The sequence below is a fragment of the Rattus norvegicus genome, chromosome 14 (genome assembly GCF_036323735.1).
Source record: "Rattus norvegicus strain BN/NHsdMcwi chromosome 14, GRCr8, whole genome shotgun sequence".
NCBI lineage: Eukaryota > Metazoa > Chordata > Mammalia > Rodentia > Muridae > Rattus > Rattus norvegicus.
In genome coordinates, this window is record NC_086032.1 from 77,814,865 (window position 1) to 77,840,880 (window position 26,016).

At 49.6% G+C, this 26,016-nt stretch overlaps 1 protein-coding gene across 8 annotated transcripts in view; it reads right to left on the reverse strand.

Moving 5' to 3' along the window:
* Positions 1–26,016, reverse strand: part of C14h4orf50 (similar to human chromosome 4 open reading frame 50) — an 86,010-nt gene that overhangs the window by 28,917 nt on the left and 31,077 nt on the right. For 7 of the 8 annotated variants that reach the window (XM_017599493.3, XM_039092822.2, XM_063273784.1 and 4 more), the window contains 5 exons: positions 23,849–24,022; positions 20,961–21,017; positions 19,430–19,612; positions 14,978–15,029; positions 13,414–13,532 (listed from right to left, as the gene is read on the reverse strand). In XM_017599493.3, the coding sequence (XP_017454982.1) occupies positions 13,414–13,532; positions 14,978–15,029; positions 19,430–19,612; positions 20,961–21,017; positions 23,849–24,022 (585 nt within the window). The remainder of the gene's footprint in view (positions 1–13,413; positions 13,533–14,977; positions 15,030–19,429; positions 19,613–20,960; positions 21,018–23,848; positions 24,023–26,016) is intronic. The other variant, XR_005493365.2, reaches the window with a different exon arrangement.

A 26,016-nucleotide genomic window follows, 5' to 3' on the forward strand; every position in this document is an offset into this window, starting at 1 on the left:
ACTAGTAAGAGAGGGACGAGCATCCTTATTGGACAGACAGCAACCAACAGCTAACACCAGCCACCATCAGCCACCAGCCACAAGGCCATGTCTGTCTTCACAGTCCAAGTGAAGCCTCTGATGAGTGTGAGTGAGACCAGAAGAAAACTGCCCCACAGAGCAAAACTTTGTGAATGTATAAATGAGTAGCGGGGGCTTTGAGAAATCAAGCTTTGGGTAGGAATAGCCAAACAGTATTTAAATAACACACCCTCCTTTTTTCCAAATCAGTCTTCCAGTAGTGTTGATGGTGCTGGTGGTGGTGGTGGTGGTAGAGATTCACATAATCAGGTGTGTTCTCTCTGCCATGCTCTATGATGAGTCTGTATAAAGATTAAATGTGGGCTGGGAAGATACTCAGTCAATGAAGTGCTTGGTGCACAAACATGAGGACTAGAGTTTGAACCCCCAGAAGCCATATAAATGGTTATAATGTATCCTGGGAAAAAGAGATGTGTAGGATGATGTCATTATACAGCAAGGCAGGTCCAGGATGAGGCGAAGCCTATCATTGGATAAGAAGGAAAGGTAGCAGGGAAAGGTCTAGGAAGGAGAGAGGAGGAGAATCAGGGGAATCAAGATGGATGACGGAGCAGGATGATCCAGGTCAAGGTGAACTAGGTCAATTTTGTCTTGTCTAGATGGGCAGTTTATATCTTTATTACGTAGCAGTGAATTTATTGTGTGGATGTATTGTGGATTGAGCATTTAATGTATATCTGATTCTTAGGTTACAGTTTGTTGAGTCTTGATTTTACCACGTAGCTGGGACCAGAGTTACCGACTGGTCAGGGCTGGCCAGAGCAACTAGCAATGGGAGTAGAGAGACCGCTGGGACTAGAAGATAGCTAGGCTAACATGGTGTGGTGCCACACTGGGACCAGCCACCACTGAGTAAATTAGCACTAGTTCAGATGGCCTGCCAGAGCCAGAACTAGCGAAAGAGTGCAACTGCCAGGGTACACGGGAACCAGTTCCACTGCCTTTTTATTTTTACTGCAAAAGAGATGAGACATACAGGATCAGTGGCCAGCCAGCCTAGATAAGTCAATGCTCCCCATGCCAGGGGAGACCTTGTCTCAAAAAACAAGATGGATGGCTCCATAGGAATGACGTGGCCTCCAAAAATATGTTCATCACTATCACTGTAACACACACACACACACACACACACACACACTCACGGGAGTGGAGAGGGAGAGAGAGAGGGAGAGAGAGAGGGAGAGAGAGAGGGAGAGGGAGAGGGAGAGGGAGAGGGAGAGGGAGAGGGAGAGGGAGAGGGAGAGGGAGAGGGAAAGAGTGCCTACTTGGGTATAAAACTCTTGCCAAACCCTGTGAGTTAAGTAGAGTTATTATCCTTGTTCACTAATGAGGAAGTGGAGACCCTAAGAGAGAGCTTGCTGAAGCTTGCAGGACTCCCAGGTAGATAAGTTTCCACTGTGTACATTCAGCAGGACCTGAGCACAGCTATCTTAAATCATAACCTGTGACTGCCCCAAATGACTCCAGCAGGGTTTGCCCACATAGCTTCCCTATCCCAATGACTGCCCAGTTGACCCCAATGGTATTTGTCCACATCGCTTCCCAATACATTCTAAACAAAGGCACTAGAATTCTGTGTGGAGATCTGAAATGGGCCCCCAGCACCAAGAATGTACTTGCTCATGTTAGGTCAAGGTAAACCAGAAACCCTCCAGTTAAGTTGAACTCACTTTTGTCCTGACCAATATATATACACCCTTTTCTGACCCCAATCCTGGGCAATGGTCCTATCATAAATTGCACTCCACAATCCTACAACTGTTGGCCTCTTTCTTTGGTCTCATGGAACCCCAATGCTAGCCACCATGCACAGCTGTGTGCAGACTATTCTAGAACACTAATGAACTGGCTCCTGTTTCTTGTAATTATTTACATGGCTTCTCTTTCCCTCACATCCCTTGCCTTGTTCCCATCCCCCTGCATCAGAGCCATGGCACAGACATGTCTGTTGAGTGTTTTCTATTGGGTGACATTTCCTTACACCTGTACCACCTAGAATTTAGTAAAGCCAATACCTATAGCACAGGAGGTAAGATCTCTGCTCCAAAAGGTCATAACCCATGCTGATACACACTGGACACCCTAAATATGCATCCAAGACTCTCCCAGCAGCTCACCAGGGAGGTGGCACCTCCCTGTTATGTTGCATCAGAGGTGGAAAAGGAGTCATTCAGTGTCACAATGGATTGAACAAGAATAACCTGGTGCCAGACAGACTTCTCTGGATTCACTGTGATACCTTTCTATTTCCTGTTTCTCAGATATAATGGCTCCCAGAGACCTCAAACTTATTCCATGTCTCTGTAGGTCCCAGCTACAGTCCCGAGAAGTACCCCAAACCTGACAGCTGTCCCCACAGAAAAGAGCAGCTTTCAGACTGATCCTGCCTCCTGGTAAAAGGAATGGCTCTCAGAAATCCCTGATTGAGAGAGACTGGGTCACACGGACCACAAAGGTCTCCTTCTGTGCACCTAAGCTGCTACAGCAGGCAGCAATAATCAGTACCAGAAACATTGACAGTGGCCCCTTGGGTGTCAATCTGACTTTATCAGAGCCAAGACTAGGACTGGGGTGACTCAGGAGCAGGCCAGGATGTGGGAGTTCAATTGGATTGAAAGACTGGAATTCTGGATCTGATACCTGCTACATAACTTGGAAAGTATCTCTTCTGCTCCAAGCACTCCATTGCTTTAAGTATTAGGGAAACTGATTCCGTGGGTGTCATTTAGAAATTGAATATGACAACATGTGTGAAATCTTGCAAGATGATAAGCACACAGTAGGGATATATACATATACACATACATATATACATATATATCATATGCATATATATCATATACATCATATACATATCCACATGCACATACTAACACACACACATATATATGCACATATGTGTGTGTGTTACTCCAGTGAAGATAATATTCACATTAGACATAATTTAGTGAAAAGAATGTGCATACCTATACCGATGTGGCTTCTTGTGGCTATGACCAATTCCTGAGAGAAACAGATGGAGGGAATAAAGATTGCCCCTGCTCACAATTTCTGAGGTCTAATCCCATGGTCATCTTGAGACAGACTAGGCTGATACCGTGACAGGCTTCAAATTGGCAGTTCAGGAGACTAGGCCTAAAACTCTGTTTCTGAAAACTGGGTAAGTCCAGGCAACTCCAGGCCCTGCCACCCGGTCTGAGGCAAGGACAATAGGTCAGCGCCAGTTTCCAGACTCCCTTGGCAACAGTTTCCAGCCCCCATGCCTCAGCAATGGTTCTAGAATGTCCCTACCCTTTCCCGGAATTGCCCCAAAGTGCTTTAAACTGGCCCTGTGAGCTCACTGGGGCACCTCTATCTTGGAAGATGTTAGACTCCAGCATGCTGGACTTCAGAATAAGACGCCCTTTGCTTCTGCAAACTATCTGAGTCTGAGGTATCATTCTTCAGCGAATCATGGACCCTTACAATCTGGCTCCACTGCTGTCGTCCTAAGGAGAAGCTCAATATGACAGCAGGAAGCACCCCCAGTGGTGCACAGGAAACACAGAGAAAGAAACAGGAAGAGAGCAGGAAAAGATACCTTTAGGAAGCACATCACCCGGTGATCTATTTCCTTCAACCAGGCCCTGCCTCCTACAGTTTCTCCCGAGATAGTGTCACCAGCTTGGCAGGGACCAGTGTTCCACACTTGAGCCTGTGAGGGATGGTTCATCAGAGTGCCACACCCTGTTCTAAGCCTCTATACGGGAACTGATGTTCATGACAGGTGCAGATGGGGAAATGGAGGCACGGAAGGGAAAAGAGCATCTATCACATTTATGAAGTAGCTTGACTGGCTCCAGAAGACCCCATCTTCATCAGTGTGCCCTCCAAAACGCTACACCGGTAAAGCGCACGATGTTGAAGATACTGATCACTAGTTCATTATCACTGTGGGAGTTCACTGGCCGGGAAGGACCGCTGCCTGGAAGTGAATTCCCAATCTCTCAGTGCTGGAATTCCTGGTGGTTTTGTTTGTTACGTTTTCATTTCCCAAATAAACACATTCGATGTGATAAGCAGAAGGCATGCTGTTTAAAGTGTGCTTATTTCTGTCTGTGGTGCCAGGAGTGGCTAGGCACTGCGTAGGAGGACATGGTCTCCAGGCAATGTTCAGAAATCTAGTTCGCTTAAAGCACTATCAATATCATGCCCGTTCCTCCCAAGACCAGTGCCATTACGGCACAGCCCATAATCAAATCCCCTGGCCCCAGGACAGGGTCTCATATACTCCATTGTGATCTCAGTCCCATTATGTTGCCAAGGATGACCCTGATTTTCTGATCCTCCTGCCTCTACTTCCTCAGTGTTAGGATGACAGACATGAGTCACCATACCCAGTTTATTCCATGGTGGAGGGGAAAGTTAAACCCAGGGCCCCTGCTGTAACAGGCTGCCTCTGTGTAAGCACTGGGGGCCATGCACCATCTCCTGCAGGAGGACCTAATTGAGGATTGCCTGTGAGAGCAAGGGTTGGTAGTGCAAATAATGCCAGCCAATCAGGAACTGCTGTTTAAAAGAGATGCTTTCTTGGGACCAATGGGGGCATGGATGGAGGGTATTAAAGGAGCTTGCAACAGTGCTCAGATGAACCTCCTGCAGCATTTCTCACCTGCCGGGGAGTCTGTGTCTTTGACTCTGCACCAAGTCCCTCCCAACCCCCAAGGGCAGGTAGAGTCGGGCAGAGAGCTGTCCAGGGCACAAACAACACCCTGAAGGCTCGGTAATCACTCTAACCATTGAGCTACATGCCCGGGCTTGCCCCTAGGTTTCTAAAGTGAATTTTGATAGAGACCTCTGGCTCCATTCCTTGACCCTACAAGGGGAGGGAGTGGCTCTCTGTACAGCCCTCCCATCAACCTGGAGACCCTGGGCTTCCAAGAACTCCCAGCCCCCACGCCAAGGAAAAGTCAGAGTCCATGTGTTAGCCGGTGTTCCTTGATACCATCCGTCTAATTACACAGTCCTACAAGGTCATGACCTCCTCATCCATCATCCTTCAGGGCTATTCATGACTCGGTTTGACACAAGTTCCCCAAGGGGCTAAGTAGCTGCTGGTACCCAGGTTGCAGCTGAGGCTAAATCTCACTGGACTCACTTCATCTCCCTGGTCTTCTGCTGCATTTGGATGAGCTGGGTCCAAGTCCTAGTTTCCAGGAGGGGAGAGAGAATTCCACATTGCATCACAAATGTGCTCTGTGAATGTGAATAACTAAAGATTCTGTTACTCACACGGGGAGCATGCTCAGTGGACAAAGATGTCAGGCAACACATTGACACAGGAGGGGCCTGGAGGCTCACCTTCACCTCAGCCAGGAAGAGAGTGGCTCAGAGAGGGCTGCCCTCCATCGGGTGGAGGGGGACAAACTGTGGCAAGTCTATGCAGCTGAAGCATAGTCAGTCTTTTAAAAAAGGAAATTGTGACATGCTACTGTATACACTCACCTTCACGATACTGTACTAAATACAACAAAGCAGGGCACAAAGGGACGAATGCCATAGGCTCTCCCATATGAGGGACCTAATCGCCGTTTTCTTTAGACAGAACATAGTCTGGTGGTCACCAGGGCAGGTGGATGGTTCATGTTTCTAGGGATGGAGTTTCAGTTTGGGAAGCTGGAAATGTTTCGGGGAGAGGCATAGGTGATAGTCGTATTTAATGAGGTAAGTTTTGTCTTACATAGATCCACCTCAAAAAAGGCATGTCAACCAGTCACAATAAGACCTTAGTTTCAAATAAACCAGGAAAAAAATTACCAGTGTAATTTGTAAAATAGAAAACTGAACCGATTGGGTGTTTGATGAAATGAAAGAGTTATCACTTACTGGAGGTGTGATGGTGGAACTGTTTGAAATGTTTGTGAACTGAATGATGAACTAGCCCCACCTCCCAGGAACGTGTGTGGAAAGAGAGAAGGGGCGGGGCACGGACAAAGCTGATCTTTGTGGACCCTGAATGATGAACACACTGGATCCTTTCATTTTTCTGTCTGCTTTTGTAAATATTTGACATTTCTTGTCCTAGTATGTTTTCCAAAATGAGGTTAAACTTTCTTCCCTCCTCCCATCCTTCCTTCTTGTGATAGAGGATCTTACTACCATGGCCTCAAACTTAAAGGGATCTCCCTACCTGCACTCACAAAGCACTGAGGTGCACAGCCATGCCTGGCTAGGAAGCCAGCTTTCAGCCATGTTCACATCAGCCATCCTCATTTTCCTCCCTGCAGCCTCTAGCACTCTCGGATCTCTTGGAATCCCAGACCATGCCCTATCTTCAGCTCATAGGGCAGGAAGAAGGATATTCTGGAGCCCGGATGTTCCCTGCCTTCATATAGTCCTCTCTTCTAACAAGAATCACGTTTCCTTGCATCCTCTCCAACTGCCAAAAAAAGCACCCATAGTAGTGTTGACCATTATGATTCTGGAGGATTCCATAGAGGCCTCTCTCTGCTGAGCCGAGTGTGTGTGTGTGTGTGTGTGTGCATGTGTGCGTGTGTGTGCATGTGTGTCTGTCTGTCTGTCTCTGTGTGTGTCTGAGTGTGTGTGTGTCTGTGTCTATGTCTGTGTGTATCTATGTGTCTGTATGTGTCTGTGTGTATCTGTGTGTGTCTGTGCCTGTGTCTATGTGTCTGTATGTGTCTGTGTGTATCTGTGTGTCTGTGTGTGTCTATGTGTGTATGCCTATGTGTATCTATGTGTCTATATGTATCTGTGTGTGTCTGTGTGTGTCTGTGTGTGTCTATGTGTCTGTATGTGTCTGTGTGTATCTGTGTGTCTGTGTGTGTGTGTCTATGTGTCTGTGTGTCTGTGTATCTGTGTATATGTTCATGTGTGTCTGTGTGTATGTCGGTGTATGTCTGTGTGTATCTGTGTGTGTATGTGTCTGTGTGTGTCTGTGTGTGTGTCTGTGTGTGTGTTTCTATGTGTATATGTATCTGTGTGTGTCTGTGTGTGTGTCTATGTGTCTGTATGTGTCTGTGTGTATCTGTGTGTCTGTGTGTGTGTGTGTCTGTGTGTGTGTTTCTATGTGTATATGTATCTGTGTGTGTCTGTGTGTGACACTGCTCATGTTCCACAGCACACTGACCATACATTGCAACCATGGCATGTACATGGCACTTAGGGCCCATGAGGTTTTAAAAGTATGACCAACTCTGCCCCAGGGGACACTTGTAAACTGCCACACAGAGCCCAGAGCAGCGCATGTACTTTATCCTAACCTCTTCTGCCAGGGTCTCCTGTGTGGTCAAGTCCTGCTCACCTCTCTGTCACCACACTCTGTAGAGCTTCATGTGTCTGGATTATAAAAACCCACACTGTGTGAGTCACATCGTGGCAATGACACTGTAGCTCTTCCATGCTTGGGGGCCCCTTGGGGCGGAGGATGACTCACTCCTCCTAGTCATGCTGAAGCAAGACACCCCATCCCACAGGCCAGAGCTCTGAGGCCCTGGAAGGATGCAGAGCCAGACCAGTGCATGGGGTGGGAGGTAGGTGTGCTGCGCTCCTGAGCCACCTGCCTCCTGGTTTAGGCAGGGAAAGCGTGTGAGGATGACACTGAGTTACGAATGCTGCAGGGCAGGGCAGCACTCTGGAGGTGACATCTCGAAGCATGCCACCAGGCCGTGTCAGCAATGATGGAAGATGATATCACCATGGAGGTGTTTTGCCAGCCAGAGTCCAGGCTTCCAAGGGCAGTGGTTGAACCTCCATCTTGCCAGCTCAGATTAGCGTGAGCACAAGGCTCTGTCCTCAGGGCACACACTCCACCTGGGTTTTGTAGGTTCGTTTGCTAGCTCCATGCTTCCTGTGATTTTATACCAGGCTTCTTGCCTCCTTAGAAAAACAGGAACTGAACACAGTGCTACATGGACCTGACATTCCAAGTCCTCACCTCTGCTACTGTCAGACCACCAACCTTCAGGGCCCAACAAAGGCCACCCATGCTCTCCAACGCTTTATCAAACGTCCCCGGTGGCCATCTTACCACTTCCCAGCACCCTCCACGGTCCTTTTCTCCTAACTGTGATCCCAGAAGGTGGAAGCAGGTCAGCTATTACTGGAACTGAGAAGCAAACACTTGCTTCTTAAGTGAAAGCTGCCGGAAGAAATGGAGTCGCTTCTGACATGCTCGTGAAAGAACCAGTAATTGTAACAAAGCCAGAGGTAATGAGGGAGGGCGTTTTGCCAACACACACACTTAGCACGAAGAGCTATTGCAGAACCTACTGGAGGTGCAGCCATGAGCAGATGCCATTACAGCTCCATAGGTTCACATCTGCCCATTTTGTACTTCACCGGGCTAGGTATGGGTCCTAGGATGGCATCCCCTGTATCTGTTTACTGTGTTCCCTTCACTTCGCCTTCACAGACTTCAGACCTTAGCCTCCTTGGATGTACATGAACCCACACGGTGCTCAGCTAACACCAGAGAAATCATCACCTTTGGAGAGAGTCTGATTGCCCCTTAAGGTTGACAGCTAGCCTCCCTCTTCTGATGTACCCCTGAGCAGGGCTTCTCTGTGATAGCAGACTGTGTGACCCACACCTGGGTGACAGGACTATAGCATCTCATTCTTTTCCTGGGTGTGGGAACAGCTCACCCTGGGGAAGGTAGGGAAGGAAGTCTGCTCCTATGGCTGACCCACTTTGGCATCTCCCCTTTCTGGCAGCCCCCACCCCCCCAGGGAGATGTAGCACAGTGCACACTTTGGTCAGGAGTCTACTTGCAGTATCCTCACAGGCAGCTTTCTACTCCACAGTCCCACCCTGCATCCCATCTGCTGATGCCACTGGGTCGTAGGCTACACATTGTCTGCCTGGAACCCCCAGGGCAGGAGCTGGCAGGAGACCAAGGACACCCAGTTCTAGTCCTTCCCAGCCTTCCAGATCCACGGGAAGATGAATGAGGCCACAGGGAAAGAAACCGCATTCAACACAGGCAAAGCCAGGCATCCCCAAGGGCCTGCCTCATGGCTAGGGGGAGGGGCACGCTTACTTTACTGGCTTTGGCTAGGCTCCAGGGGAAGTACTCCACGTGGCTTGCTGACAACTGACTGATAAATTATTTTCTGCTGCAGTTGCAGGGCTAGTCTGTTTGCTGGTCTCTCTGGAGGACTAGGCAGAGGAATGACTGCCCCCAGTTCCTGCAAGCCAAGCTCCTGACTGGCCTTCAATGCCCTTGGTGCAAGCCCTGGCCTGATCCATTCTTGCATTTGACAATATATAGCTGACAGAGGGTGTGTTGGGCGCCCTTGTACCTTCCAAGGGGCTAAGCTCTGCAGGCCTGGGAGAAGGACAGAGTCTGCCAGCATCTGCCAACATTCACTGCAACACAAAGCAGCCCTTCTTGAAAACCCTTAATGTGCCCTAAGAGGGAACGCTTACTGCAGCTTCTGGTTTACAAGTACTTTGTATTTAGTATGAAATCACCATGGTGAGCAGCAGGGAGCACTCTGGAGAGACCCATCTGGGTTGCCTCTCACCAAGGCTCAGAATATGAGCTGAGGCTGGAGGGAGCTGGGGTGACAGGATGATGCCTCCTGTCTTAGCCTTGAAGGATGACTTTGGAGACCAAAGGTGGCACTGCTCCCGCAGGTTGAGCACATCCTCTCTCCACCACATCCTTGATGTCCCGACTCAGGATACTAATGATGCAGTTCCAAGACAAAGAGCAGAAGAGGGGTCACCAAGCCAACATCCTCACCCAGCTCCACAGGGGACCTCAAAATCAGAAACAATGGCTGGCGTGCCAAATGGGATCTCACATTAACTGCCAACTTTATTTATTTATTTATTTTGGGGACGAGGTCTTGCGACCCTGAGCTGACCTGGAAGTCACTATGGAGACCAGGCTGACCTTGAACTCAAAAATATCTCCCTGCCTCTGCCTTCCTAGTGCTGTGATCAAGGGTGTACGACACCACACCCAGTTTAACAGCTACGTGTAAACAGAACAATTGTAAAATACTCCCACAACAGTGCTCTCCTATCTGGAGGGAAGCTCTAGGGGAAGCTCCTATCAGGGGTCCCCCAGCCAAGAGGAAGAATACCTACTACCTTCCATATGTCTTCCCCAGCACTACAGCAGCAGACAGTGGTCACCTAGCAACCATGACAGCCAGATGACTGAGTGAGATGTGGGCTCACGTGGCAGCCTCTCTAGGCTATAACCTGTACTTGGTTCCTTGTCCCTTGACAAGTGTCTACAGCTCCCATTTCTCCTGGAAACCAAACCCTCTGGCTCCTAGGTCCATAGTTGTGGTTGGTCTCATGAAAGACGGATAACGGGGAGAGAATGAAAGGCCAAATAAAAATTCTCTGTGCTTTCTCAAACTGAAACCCAAACCACATTAAGACCAAGCCCATGGGGTCTCTGGCTATGTACTGATGTGCCTCCGTTTCTTGTCATTGTCCCTGTCCTCCCGTCCAGGAGAGAGCAGAGTAGGTCAAAGGGCCTTCCCTTCAAGAGGGGAAAAGACCCCTATGGAAGAGCCTGGAACATGAGGTCCAAGGACCTCAGGGTGGCCTGCCGTGTTTCACCCTGTGCAGGGTGATTGTGCAGCTGTCACAGAGACCTAGTCCGTCCTAGATTTGCACACAGAAAAGCCCTTCTATCGCCGTCTTTGCACCTACCAAAACTGGTCTGCAAGGCCCACCAGCACCTTCCCTGCTTAAACTACAACCTCAACCTTAAGACAAAGACAAAAGCGCTCGCCACTCAGCGAGGGCTGAGAGCAAGTCCGATTTCTTAAAGTGCTCTCCGGAGGCTGTGCTTCAAATATTTATGGAGGCTGTGAAGTGGCCCCAGAGAGTGAGTGGCCCTGTCGACTTCACGCCCGCTGAAGTGATTTATTGGCTTGGGAATTGCTGCAGACACTCTGTCTGAGTGCTTGGTGGAAAGCCTGAAGACAGGACAGCTGGAGAAGAGAAAGGAGAGGCAGTTCTCTATGTCCCCTGATTATGGTTCTGCAATCACACCTCTAATCCAAGGAAGACATAACAATGACAACTAATGCTTACCCAGCACTTCCTCCTATGACAGTTCTAAGAGGCCATCATCACCGAGTCCCAGCCAAGGAAATGGAGATGGGGATCAGTTGGGTTGTCATACCCTGCCACCCAGCAAGTGCTGACCAACAGGCATGGGCTGGCGGCAGAGTGCAAGCAAAGGCTTTTGTTCTCAATGACAGGAGAACACGTTCTTCACACCGAAAGGCTGTGTCTCCTGCGTGGTAATCTCATGTCACTGCTCCCATGATCCCCTCCATCCCCCAAATGTGCATCACATCCACTGTCCTGGATCCTCTCTATAGTTTTGAAGACCCCAGACGTCTTATGTTAATGTATGTGGCTATGAAGCTGCTCGTTCCACATTACTTGGGTCATGTGACTTCATCCCTTACCCTGTCTACAAGCCCGTCATCAGCCACTCCTGGGTATAAGATGCTCTACATCAGCCTCTCACCTCTGAGAACATGCTCCCTTCCAGAACTCACAGGAAGGACAGCAGCAGGAAGCTCACCCGACTCTCCAGCCTCCCTCAGATGTGACCATGTGTCTGCCTTCCAGCCTGACCAGAAGACTAGAGCCATCCCTCCATTCACCAGGGACAGGGTTAGGGAGCAGCCACAGGGCTGCACTGTCAGTGCCCTCAGCCTCAGTGCTGCTGGGTGAGCCTGAGCCATCTGCCTCCTTGACCTCCTTTCTTCATAGGCAAAGCAGGCGCGATGCTATGAGGTCCCTGTGGGCATGGCTACTCAGTGTGGGGCTCCTCCTCCTTTCACAGTCTCTGTCTGCTTTCCTCTCTGTGCTCCAGCCGTGCTTACCCCTGTGAACACCCACACGGCTTGCAATTGCTCACCCTGCTCCACTGTTGTCGTGATGCCTCCAGGTTGCAGAGGGTGATGTGACAGGACAGAACAAGGTGAGTCGAGGTAGTTTTCCCAGGAGAGGGTGAAAATGGGAAAATGTTCTTATTTCTAGACACAGAACTTGCACAGGTAACGGTGTCATCAGCGGTCAGAAAGCTGAGGAAGCCCCCGCTGAGCACAGCCAGCACTTATGAGCACCTCTCCTGCACTGGAAGCAAATGTTTCATAGGTGTGGTGGGTCATCAAATCAATCCACAACCCTGACATGCAAATATATCATCTCCATGCTTAAGATGAAAACATAAATAAATATGGAGGCCGATGAAAAGTCACAAGAGTCAAGATGGGAAAGATCAAGTCTTGTGCTAAGAGGCAGGGAAGGAGAGCCATTTTCCGTTCTTTCATTGCTGGGAGAGACCAGGGTGCCATGGCCACATTGGCTTTCATTCTCATGACAGCATCGGACAGGGCCACTCCCATTTTATACAGAAAGAGTCTAATACACAAACAGATGAAGGGCTTTGCCCAGCATCACACTGACTTAACAAGGACATTGCTGGGGGTTGAACTCAGAGCAGCCAGGCCCCAGACTGAATAAGTTCAATAGTTTGTCTGGAGCCAGTGTCCATGTGTCTGGTGATAACTTATTCAGGTACTTCATAGCAGAAACTACTAGGCAAGTCTAGATAAAATATACGGACAATATATTTGTCAGCTATGATCTGTGAAGGACCACGGCTGAGAGGCTTTGTGGGACTGACCCTGACAGCAGGGTGTGGGGGTTCCTGTGAAGTCTGATGGGAGGTCAGAGTCCTTCCCCTCACTTGCAGTCTGTGGGAGGTCCAGGTGACTGTGAGGGTGGGGAAACTGGACAGGAATCCCGTAGCCTGTGGGACACCAGGAACCATGGGAAAGGACTTGGAGGACCCTGTAGGTTTGGGCCCAGAGGTGTGAACCAGATGTCAAGCAGAGTTGCTTTGGCTGTGTCATCTTTGAGTCAGCCCTCAGTGAGAAGGTACTGGTCAGCCATGTCAGCCCGACAGAGCAAGGGAAGTCCTTGGGGTAGGGATCACCAGCAGAGCCTCAGCCCAGGATTCGGGTCTCCATGCATGAGGGCCAGCCCTCAAGAAACAATACACACACCATGAGGCTACACCAGAAACAAAGACTGAAATGCAGATATTAGACACTGGGTTACATTTTAGTTCTTAACCTGGTGGGCTTTATTGGTGCTCTCATGTGTGCATCTGTGTGTGTGTGCACCTCTCTCTCTCTCTCTCTCTCTCTCTCTCTCTCTCTCTCTCTCTCTGTGTGTGTGTGTGTGTGCATGTGTGTGTGTACGTAAGTGTGCACATCTGAGAGTATACTCCTCTTTCAGTCAAAACCATATTTCAGAAGTGAGGTAAAGGCATGCGCTTACCTTTGGAGAACCTGGTGAAGTCTGCAATGCCCACTCAGCCCCTGGAAGGCACCAGGACTCCACACCCCACAGGTTTTGAAGGACACTGTCTGCTTCAGAATCAAACAGATACTCCTGAACTGGAAAAGAGAATCCTCAGTCAGGCCTCAGGCCAGGCATCCATCTTTAAAATTGACAGGTCCTAAACTTTATCATATCGGTTCTTCTGTCTTGCTATCCACAAACACTCCCAGATTGCCATCCCTGTGACAGAGGTTCTCTTGGTGCCTTTGCATTCTCTGAGTACCACACTTAATAATGGCGCCACCATGGTCTTGCTGCACCCCAGACCACTGCCTGTCTCCCTAATCCCCTGCTAACTACCAGGCCCTCCAGGGTGGGGCTACTCCCTATGTTACCTCTGCTGGTCCCCACATCTTGTATGCATTCGCTGCAGAGAATACCAGGCAGCCTCCAGAAACAGCACAAACAATCCCATTAATCATAAGCGTTTCCTTCACAAGTGAGAAGGCTGAAGCCAGGGAGATCAGACTACTAGAAAACCCGCAGAGTGGGACCAGCTAGAGTCCACAGTTCTCCAGTTGTAGAATCAGGTACTAGTTCAGGCTGGAGAGGCAACCGTGAAGGTACAGAGGGCACCCCCATCCACACAAGAACCTGTCATTGAGAATGTATGGATACCCTGCTATGTGTCAGGCCCTCTACAGGACGATCATAGTATCATCATTTGGAAAACAGTCAGATAGGCTGATTAGATCCTCCGCCATCACGGGGCTGGCAAGAACAGAATCTACTGTAGGAGCCATGGAGAAACATGTCTGGAGAGTGCTCAGTCCTTCTGTGAGCAAGCCCAGAGTCAGCCCCACGCCTGTAGCCCCGCCCCTTACTGCTAGTAAGTAGCACTTTTTAAGGCCCTCAGAGAGGAGACTGTCTGGTCCCCCGGCACCTAAATTGCCCTATTACAATAAAGATAACAGAACAACGACAAAAATCACGCGTGTGCTTCTGCCTGAGTAACCACAGTAAATATTCAGTTCATCTCTGAACCTGCTTCGCTGACCACACATGGATACGCGTGCATGATGCAGCTCAGAGAATCGAGCACTCCATGCCCTACCGTCTTCGAATTTAGTAGCATCACACTGCCCTACAGCACGGCATTCTCAGCCACAGTCTTAGCGACCATTTTACATTCCACAGAGGACATGGGTTAAGTCACAATGCTGGAGGCACGGGGTGAACACATCTGTCCCCTGAGCTTATTCCTAAGATCATATGGGAATTACTTATATGAGAGGAATGTCCGGGGTCGGGGAATGGATATAATAGTTCATAATGGAGAGAAGAGCTGAGGAATTTGAGACTCTTCTTGTATTTTTTTTATTATTTTTTCCAGTATGTTCTGATGTTCTGAGGTGGTAAGACAGGACTGAGCAGCAGAAGGAGAGGGAGAAACAGGAAGTCCCCTTCATGGTACAAGCTCGGCATTGGGCAGTTTGCACCCATCCCACCCGGCCCTGGATTTTGCTGATCATGCAGAAATGTTTCTGGCAGGCATACTGACCTCCTCCTCTGGCTGAAGTCTCCTTGGAGCTCACATCCAGGTGGCAGGATGTCTGGAAGAAAGGACAGCTCAGTGGATTTACTACAGAGAGCAGGGCGGGAAGGTCCCCGGAAGACCACCCTGTGCAGCCGAGCTTGGCCTGCTGGGGAAGGTGAGTGTGATACATTCCCTCCTCAGTCACTGTCCAGGGGACCCAGGCCAGGTCTGCTCAAAGGTACCACACACCAGGGATAACGAAATTTCCTTCCCACAGATTCAACCTCCATACAGAGGCAGCAACACGTGACTTCTCAGAAATGCATTAAGAGAAAATTTTAAGGAAGTTGGGGCATCTAGTGCAGCCGGGGGCCACTGATTCATCACCTAGGTAATGAGGAGACCTTGATCCGCGTCTACCCCATGCCCTACTGCAATGACCAGTCACATCTGTAGGCAACACGACAGCCTCAGGAATTCACACTCCACCCAGCAGCCCCTGTTGGTGGAGAAGAAGTCATCTACTAGACCTTCAAGGCATGTTGGAGTCTTGATCCTGAATCCTTTGGGGTATTCTGTGGGTCTGGGTCCTTTCTCCCCCATCCTCATGCTGATGCAGCACCAGCACAGCCCATCACCATGCCTGGAAGCTCTGCTCTCTTTCCATCACTGGCAAACCTCTGTGTGAACCCCAAGACCTAATTCAAGTGAGCCAGTGGCCCTGTATCATCTTTCCAGACTCCTAACACAGTTCAGCCATCTGCCTGCTACTTGCCCTGACCAAGATCTATGTGACAACTGGATGCTGTGATGGAGACTCTGGAATGGACTGACAGAGGCGGTGACCAGTAACCAAAGGCTAGCTGTCCTCTGGTCACAACCCACTCCACCCCATCTTTCAGGAGCCTTGTGCTCCGGGCGTGATGATGCCTGCTCTCCTGCTGTGCTTAGGTGTGGGTAGACTCCCCTGTCCTAATTTCATTGTGGTTGCTGTGACAGAAACCTTGAGAAAAAGCCATGGGATGGGGCAAGGGGGGGGTATTTCAGTTGACAATCCCTAATTATAGTCCATCAGTTTGGGAAATCAAAGCAGGAATTCAAGAAGCTGGTAACACGACCCCCACAGTTGTGAACAAAGAGAATAAAGGCATCCCTGCTTGCTTCCCTTCAGCAAGCCTTCTCCTCTCTTCTAGGATGCCTGTGTGTTCCCACCATCACCACCCCAAGACACCTGAGCTGGAGAAAGGGGTCCCATTGGGAGACAACACATGTATAGCAGTCTGGGGAAGCTGCACCCAAGGGATGAGGTGATGGCAGTGTGCCAGCAGTGCAGGTGCTGGAACTCACACAGGGCTGGAACTTGAAGGTAGGAGCTTATGCAGAGGCCATGGAGGAGTGCTGCTTACTGGATTGCTTCCCCTGGCTTGCTCAGCTTGCTTTTTTATAGAACCCAGGACTAGCAGCACAGGACTAGCCACCACCCACAATGGGCCCTCCTACCCTTAATCTCTAGTTGGGAAAATGCCTTACAGCTGGATCTCATGGGGGCATTTCCTCAAGGGATGCTCCTCTCTCTGTGATAACTCCAGCTTGTGTCAAGTTGACTGTAAACCACCCAGTATAACCCCCTTTCCCCCCAGGAAGGGGATGTGGGAAGACGGAACTGATTCATCTGAGGAGTGATACCAGATACCAAACACAGATGACCTGTCTAGATGGGAGCACCATGTCCCATCTGGGTGGGAGCACCATGTATGCCCCGTTGTCATAGTCTCTGCTTCCACGGAAGGGCTGTTGGGCACCTCAGTTTTTGGATTCTCCAGGGATGTTTCCAGAGGCTTCTGTCAAAAGCACACCATCTCCCTACTTGCCAGCCTGATGCCAGGCAAGCCTACCCCAAGCCCATCAGCAACTCCTCAGACACCAGGCAGCCCCTCGGCTGTCAGCCAAAGCCCAAAGGCCTCCATCAGGATTCCCATCTGTGCTCCTGGAGCAAAGCTACTGTCCATAAAACCAAGTGCTCTGGACCAGCCTCCAGTCCAACTGCTAGCAGGAAGAGCTGCCACAGTCAGCACTGAGGAGCTCGGCGTCCCTCTCCAGCAATGACTTGGCCACCAGGGTCCTCATGGCTCAGAACACACTTTTGGGAGAACAGAGGGCTGCACAGTACATAGCCAACTTCTCAGATCCTAGTCACACACTTAGGAGACTTGTCTCTCTGATCCTGAACCAATATTCCACCCCCCACCCCAGTCCTAGAAGGTACTGAAGCCAGTGCAAACACCATGAACTCCAGTCCAGCCACACCTCCCCTGTGCCTGCTCTCAGGCAGGCCCTACCTATCCACCCCTGCAGTGGTCATTGCTAGCGGCTGTGTGCAGACTCCCACCATTAGTTCCCCTCCCACCACTCAGGCAAAGTCACTCAGCATAAAAGGAACGGAATTAGAAGGCTCCACAGAGATGTTGGTCTTTGGACAGGTGAAGGCCCTCTCGGAGCCTCATGTTTTGTCATCTGAATGGAGGAGAATTGTGCCATTCATGTGGGATAACGGACACTGCTAGTTTGCAGCAAGCACTTGGAACATTGCCTGCATGCAGTCGGCAGAACATGTAAGTATCCCCTCATAGATGAAAGGATGAGAGGGTGGCAGAGTGGCTGTGTGACCCTGGACCCCTTGGTCTCAGCCTCTTGCCTATAGGATACAGGTTATCCTGCCCTGGCTTCACAGCATTTCCACTGAGCAGACTGTGCTGTTCACATTGTACAGGTACACAAAAGTCAGCCAGCTCAGGGCCGTACTGTACCTCAGCCTGCTCTGAGCCCTGCAAGGAACAATTGCCCTTCTACCCCTTTGGTTGGTTCACTGTGTGTTTTGGCCCACTTGGGTCCCCAGATCCATGGCTCAGGGTGGCAGGAACACTGCCAATACTCCTAGCCAGGAAATGGCACCGTAGGCTACTGCAGTCTCCAGGCCACACAGCACAGGGTTGGACTCTGAATATCCAGTCAGACTAGACTCAGAGTCACCTTCTGTGCTCATTGGTTTTGTCAACTTGACACAAACCTACACACACCTGCAAATAAGGAATCTCAGCTGAGGAGTTCCCTCCATCAGACTAGCCTGTGGCCATGTCTGTGGGGAACTGTCTGGATTGTGGGTGTGGGAGGGTTCAGCCCACTGTGGGCAGTGCCATCGCTGGGCAGACCCTGAGCTGTCTGAGAAAGCAAGCTGCGTAAGAGCCAGAGAGCAACGCAGAAATCAGCATGGTCTCAACTTCAGTTCTCACTTCCAGGCTGCAACCCCAAGTTCCTGCCTTGATTTCCCCGATGCTCTGTGATTAGTGAACTAAAGAATCCCCTTTCTTCCCCAAGTTGCTTTTGCCCATAGCATTTATCACAGCAACGGAAACCAAACTAGGACACCTTCAAAGCTGGTGGTAGTTCTGAGCCGAGCCAGGAGCAGACTCAGAGCTGTGACACTGAATAGACAGTACAGAGAGGCTGACAATTGGGGACAGCTGTGTCTGCTGTATAACCTCCCCAAGATCTATGCCCCAGGCTAAGGGGAAGCATCTCAGGCTCAGAGAATCTCCTTACAGATAGAAGCATCCAAACTGGAACACTAACATCCACCTCCCCCGCCCCCATCCCTCACCCCTCATCCCTCATCCCCATCCCTCATCCCCATCCCTCATCCCCATCCCTCATCCCCATCCCTCACCCCTCATCCCTCATCCCCATCCCTCATCCCCATCCCTCATCCCCATCCCTCATCCCTCATCCCTCACCCCTCATCCCTCATCCCCATCCCTCATCCCCATCCCTCATCCCTCACCCCTCATCCCCATTTTTCTTCCAGCTCCTACATGGCCTTCTGACAGCAGATGGTAATTGACCAACATATGAGCACAATTTGTTCGTGATCTTCTGCTTCCCTGGGCAGATTCTGTGTCAGGCAATGAGGAGACAGACATCGAGGGAGAGGCTCTGGCCTCACAGAGAGGTATCAACAAACGCCCTCCACAACATGATAAGAATCTCCTGGGAATGCTCTACTATGCATGCCAGGTACTGCTGGGACAGAAGGGGATGAGGGAAATTGTGGTCATTGGGATTTAGATCAGTTGCTGTGGATAGGCACTTGGAACCTTGAAGGTTGGACAGGAGGCCATCAGTGGACCAAACATGCTAGCAGAAGGGGCTATGGGTACAGAGCTCATGAAGTATGGGTGACAAGAATGTCTGGGGACACGGCATGATGGTGTCTGTTCCCCTGCACGAGGTCCTAAGTGCTTCAGAGACAAAGGATCCCCAGCACTCATCACAGCCCCCAGAATATAGGTGCCACCTAGAGAAGGAACCAGTATGAGGGAATCCATTGGTAACCAAGACAACACAAGGAAACAGGTGACCTGGACTGGGTTCACCCAAGGGTCCCTAGAAGCAGGGATGGGGTTGTCTGTGGCAACTTACTTCTGATGCTTCTGGGGTCAGGAAGGTGGCACTGTACTCAGCCAGTGCCACATCCTCAAGCATGTTCTGCGCCAGCTCGGAGAGCAGGTGGTTCTTGGGCTCGTGTCTTGGCAGCTCCTGTAGTAGGTGCTCAATCAGGCGGTTCCTCTCTTGGCACTTGCGGACCAGGGAAGCCATCTTGGCCTGGAAAGTGGAGCTCATGGTGTAGGCTGAGCTGGGGGCAATGCAGTGCCCCATTTCCAGCATGATTCACTCACCCCATAACCAGAACCTCAGGGCTACATGCTACCCTCCTAATGGGTTCCAGGCTCACGTAGTAGGTAGGCGAGAATACAGACCCAGACTCTGTGGTGGCTCAGAGCTGCAACTAAGCTCCTCTCCACACCTCAGCCTAGCAATCCTTGTGACACACTGTGAGGGGAACCAGGAACCACCCTGCAGAGCCCTTCCTGCCTTTTCACTTGGCTTCACCTTGCTAACGCAAAAAGCTCTGGATTCCTCCTTTAGATGAGAAGGATTTGTCAAACATGAACTTAGTGGGAGGGCATTCTCATGGTCCTGACTTTATGGGGTTCCTTGTAATGTTCTGTCTATGGTGTCCCAGATGGCATCCTAGAGTCTCGGTGGGAATTCCTAAAGTTTCCATTTTACCATTACCTATGTTTCTCAACCTGTGGGTCACAACCCTTTCACAGGGATCACTTAAGATCATCAGAAAACACAGATGCTTGCATTGCAATTTACATCAATAGCAAAATTACAGTTAGGAAGTAGCAACAGAAGTAAGCTTATGGTTAGGGGTCACCACAACATGAGGAGCTGTATTAAAGGGTGGTAGCATTAGGAAGGCTGAGAACCACTAACTAACACAAGGTGAGGCTCAGACAGATGAGGAACTATGGGAGATGAAATGGTTCATATTTCTGGTAGAAAAGCTGAGGAAACTGAGCCCCCAAGAGAAGGCAGAAAACAAGGGTTCTGGATGTCACGGTGTTCAGCTGATGCTTAATCCTGGTTCCTTGGCCATCCACACAAGAACCAGGACAATGGGTGGCCTGCATCTTCCCAAGTGCAGGCCCAGATTAAGTGTTTCCCCTGCTTGCAAAGAGGGTGTGCAACAAGGGTCACTTCTCAGTGTGCCCCAAATATACATATAAAAGGATGGGGGTGCTTCCTAAGGAAGCATGCACTGGAGTGAACGCAGTATGGGAAAGTGGGAGAAGCAGAAAGAGATGGAGAGAGAAGAGAAAGAGGAAAAGGAGAAAGAGAGAAGAAAAAGACAGAGGAAAGGATGAGGAGAGGAGAGGACCGTTAGCACCAAAGGGCCACCTCCCAGCCCAGCTCCAAGGACAAAGTGGGGCACAGCATGTAGCGTCAGGACACACACCATACAGGATGATCTCACACACGTGAGAAAGCCAGGTGAAAAAGATACGTGAGACATTGTTCATGCGGGGACCTGGGTGACATCTGTGCCTGGCAGATTTCGTATTCTCGTGAAATACGAAATGGTGACTTGGCAGCATGTTACCTTCAGAGGACTCGAAGCCAGACGCACTTCGCGCTGCTGTTCCCAAAGCTCCTCAAGCTGAAAGGAGAAAGACACCTGTGACTGATCAGTGTGGGAGAGGTCAGGGGAGGGTGCCAGTGCAGGCCTGCAGTCACCTTTCCCTGTGTGACTATGGAGTACTGAGGATCGGGAGCCATAGAGACACAAGCTACCATGAGACTTGGGACATGATCCTGGCTCAGCTGCCTCCTGTGACCTGTAAGTCCCTGCTTAGTGTCTTCTGTGCAGTGGGGTGCAGTGACAGCTCACCCCAAACTGAGGGTTACAATGAGGTCTCACTGATATAGAGCTCCTGGACCTAGGCATGGTGGTCAGCAGTACTCAGTAAACGCTAGCTACTGTTAGCACTTGGGGGAGATTAGCAGTGTGGATTCTGTTCATGGTGGGAGGCTGGTCACACTTCAGCCCTCAGCTCTGGGCTAGCCTCTGGTGCCCAACACTAAATATGCAGCATCCTCCTGACCTGGCCTCAGTCCCTGCTGAGAAGCACCAAGTGTGGGACCCAGCACAACAAAGAGAGGAGCTAGGGAACCAGCACCTGACATTCGTGAGGTCAGACTTTCCACTTTAGCCCAGCATCCACCTCGCTACCGTTCAGCCAGATTCTGTCTGAATTCTTGACCCATAAAATGTATAAAATGGGGATTTTATGGCTATTCCCTCACACTCTCTTATCTGTTACAATATAAATCAACCCTTCGTCCTTGGCCCTGGCCAGTTCTTACCTATCATTCTTTTTCCTCACTATTACACACTCAAACAAATAGGACATGTGTGCACAAAAGCTGCTACAAGGAAAGTGTCGTATCCTGTTTTGTAATTGAATAGAAAATCCTGGTGATGTTTCCAAGCAAACCAACTGGCCTCATTCCTTTAAAATCTCACACACACTCTCCTCATGCAGCTGTGGTGTGATTTACTTAAGCAGGTCTCTGTTGATGGGCATATGTAATACTGGTCTGTTTCTTTGCTTTGCAAACATTTCTGTGTGTCTACTTGGTGTGACTTTCTGGGACAGTCAAAAGGGAGATTGCAGCGTCAAGTAGATGAACTTGTATTCAAATGGCACTCAATGTATGCAGGCTGGGATGCAACCTCTCCCTGACCCCAGTTGGGAAAGACCTTAACCCTATGAATTGAGTACAGGACACTTGCAGTTAGAAAGTGATTCCATTCAATACGTGGTTTTAACCAATCACTGTAGGGGACATCTGTATCACAGCCCCTCTTCTCAGACTTGGGATCACTGTGGGTGATAGGAGAAAGAGTGTGAGAGCCAGAGGTGGTGGATTTCAAGGAGCCAGTGCTTTAGGGACACAACTGGCCAGCTGCGAATATGATTTCAGTGCTTGTGACAGCATGCCGGAGATCTGTGCGAACTCAGTTCAAACTGAATCTGAGCATGGAGAGGGGAAGAGGGCATGGAGTCCCACAGCTAGCCAAGCAGCTGTTGACAACTGATAGCTGCTGGCAGTGGGAGAGTCAGTTTCCTTTAAGAGTGTAGGCCCCAGTAAGTGGACTGTAGTGGGAGGCCACACATCTGAGAGTATATGGGCAGCACAAATTGTACTTGATGGATTTAAGTTAGGGTGGGGGAAGGGGGAGGGGGAAGGGAAGGGGGAAGGGGGAAGGGGAGGGGGAAGGAAGAGAGAGTTGGATATGTAGGGAAGGGGATCTGTGAGAGTTGGCAGAAGGGAGAATATGATCAAAACATGCTGTATAAGATTATCACAGACAAATGATTGCTTAAGTTTTTTTTTTTTTTTAAAAAGTAACCTGGGGATCAGGACAAAGTATTTTTAAGCTGCACATCTAACCATTCCTTAGTTATAACATGTTGAAGGCGCTTTGGGGTACTTGTATAAAAGATTATGAACACATATCATGTTTGATTAAAATCAGTTTTCATGTGTGTCATTGCCAAGGGCTGACATAGAATGAGAAACAAGGTGGGGTTCCCCTGTGCATTTCCTCAGGTCTTCACCATTGGGAACATCTTACAAAGATGCAGGGTCAGGAGGGATGGAAGTCAGCACAATTGCGGCTGGAATTTCTGCCATTTTGTGTGAGTGCCTATGAAGGTCTGTATGAATTTAGACCTGTGTTGGTCCCAATGTCCTCTACAGACAGGTCCTGAGCCAGTCCACCTTGAGTCTCTCCCTGAAGTTTTATATCCTGTCCATATATGTCCCCTGCAGCAGAAGGGCTAAGGGTTCCTCTTGAAAGTATTTGAAGGTACCTGTGCTGGCCAGTCTTATGTCAACTCAACACAAGCTAGAATCATCGGAAAGGAGGGAACCTCAACTGAGAAAAGGCCTCCATAAGATCCAACTGTAAAACATTTTCTTGATTAGTGATTGGTGGGGGAGGACTCAAATCTGTTGTGGGTGGGGCCATCCATGGGCTGGTGGTCCTGGGTTCTATAAGAAAGCAGACTGAGCAAGCCATGGGAAGCAAGCCATGTAAGCAGCATCCTCCATGACTTCTGCATAAGCTCCTGCCTCTAGGTTCCTGCCTTGTTTGCGTTCCTGTCTTGACTTCCTCCAATAATGAACAGCGATGTGGAAGTGTAAGCTGAATAAACCCTTTCCTCTCCAACTTGCTTTTTGGTCATGGTGTTTCATCACAGCAATAGAAACCCTGAGACGGTGCCTGATGCTTTAAAAACCCAATATACATATTGTTTTGATGGAGGGCAGCTGACTGCAAAGGCTCTAGATCCCTTCACTGCCTTTCTCCCTCACATGGCTCTAGTCTCTAAATCTCTGACCAACACTATCAAGCTGTTGGCTCTCGCTCCTTGAGGTCTAGAAACATTTGGAGGGTGAGGAAAGGTTAACCCAGCCTACCTTGCTTTTGAGCTTATCCTGGAGTCCCGTTGCCTCATCCTGAGCTGCCTGCAACTCCCGCAGTGCCCAGCCCTGGTCCCTGAGCTGGCACTGTAGGGTCCGCACCTGGTGATGGAGCCGCTGAATGCATAGTTTGGTGTCCTCCTCAGAGGCAACAACCTTGGAGTTTGGGGGCTGAGAAAAAAAAAGTGTAGGTGAAGTCCTCAGATGGTAAAGTACCATAGCCAACAACCAAAACCTGTTCTATTATCTGTCTGTCTGTCTGTCCATCCATCTATCCTGTTTGTTTTTTCTCACAGTAGAAAGAAGAAAGGAAGGAGACTGAGAGATGGAGGGAGGGATGGAGAGAAGGGAGAGACAGACAGACAGACAGATAATTCTATGCTCCCCTGTTATTGCTTCCATCCATTTCCCACACGGGATGTCCTTGGTGCCTTTGTGTGCACATATGGATGTGTGAGTCACAGTCAACATCTTGAGAGGACAGGGAAAGGTAGATGGAACCACAGAACAACATCCCGGAATATTATTATCAAAAATATGCAAAATAGGATCTATCAACCAGGGTCCTGATTGATCACTGCCAGGAACTATTGCATTGAAACAGAAAAATGAATGAACTTTCATACATAACTCAAATTGTCAGATGCTCACAACATCAAGGCTTCAAGACTTTACACAAGGCAGATGATTCCAAATCTCCCATGAGCAATGGCTTAAACCAGTACCAAATCACCACTTATTCTCTGACAGAACACCATGGTACATGGTGCCAGGGGAGTCAGGGAAGAAGGAGTTTGCCCAGCCTTGAGGGAAGTGGGGTCAATAATAGTAATAGTACTACCCCCAAATGGTCCTGTTTGCTGAGTCCTCATTGTTTCACTAACCCACCTATATGCACATATGCACACAAGCATGTGTCTTTTCTTTATACATTTTTGAAGATTAAAAGTGTCAATTTATATGTATGTCAGTGTGTGTATGTGCTGCATGAGTGCAGTGCTCACAGAGGCCTGAAGATGGCGATAGATCTCTGGAGCTGGAGTACCAAGTGGCTGTGGACCGCCTAACATAGATGTTAGGAAAATGGAACCTGAGTCCTCTGGAAGAGCAGCAAGAGCTCTTAACCCCTGAGCCATCTCTCCAGCCCCTCTACGAAATCTGATAAAAGTCATATATCTTTTTCTTTCTCCTGCCATGTGCGTTTTCTCACTCTCGGTAATGGAGTGATATCTGTAGTTGTGCTGAACTTGACCATGCTAATTATGTCAGGGGATAGACCTTGTTCATGATGGGCACACACCTGTGGGCTCTCAAGATCACAGTGGGAGGATTTCTAAACCCACTCAGCAAGATGTGATCAACCCTGATCCTAATGCTGGGGAACTATGGGAAGGAGTGGCATGGCTAACAGGCATCGTCTCCTCCATGAATGGGGAGCTCCCGGGAACACCCTTATTCCTTGCTTTATTTAAAGCAACCCATTCCTCCCATGCCTCCTACCATCCCACACTCTAGTGGGAGAAGGTAGAGAGGATCCCAAGGTATTTCGAATGCAGGAGAGAAGAGTGGAACAGGAGAGGGCAGGATCCATGGGACTGTGACTGATCGGACATCTCCCTGTGAATGAGGACCACAATAACAGAATGTGGTATTTTTTTCTTAATTAATAGAAATTCACACTGCGTGGGCCTGAGACTCACAGGCTGAGGCCTGTCAGAAACAGATGGGTGCTCCGGATGGTTTCATAAAATTCAGCTCCAGACTCCAAAACAACGTGGCCTTTGGAGAAGTTTGGTGGCTTGCTGCTGTGTCCTGCCTCTGATGGCTTGGACAAGGGCTCTGCCCCGTGGACCCTAAGAGAGCACCCACAGCATGATCTGGTAGTAGGTGGGTCTGTCTGCCTGTGCCTGAGTCTATCCTAAACAGCTGACTATATGTTGTACTGAGGCTTAGGGACAGGAGGGACACCCCATAGGGGCTCTGGTGGACTAGGAGAGTGACAGACATAGGTCGTTCAACCCAATTGGCAAAAAAGGGGTGTCTAAAAGCTATGGAAGCCCTTAGGAGGCTCTGAGAAGAGGCTCTGGTGCCATCCATGCTGTGGTAGCAGACATCATGGTCCATGCTATGACAGAACCAATCTGTAGCCTTTATCTACTCTGGTG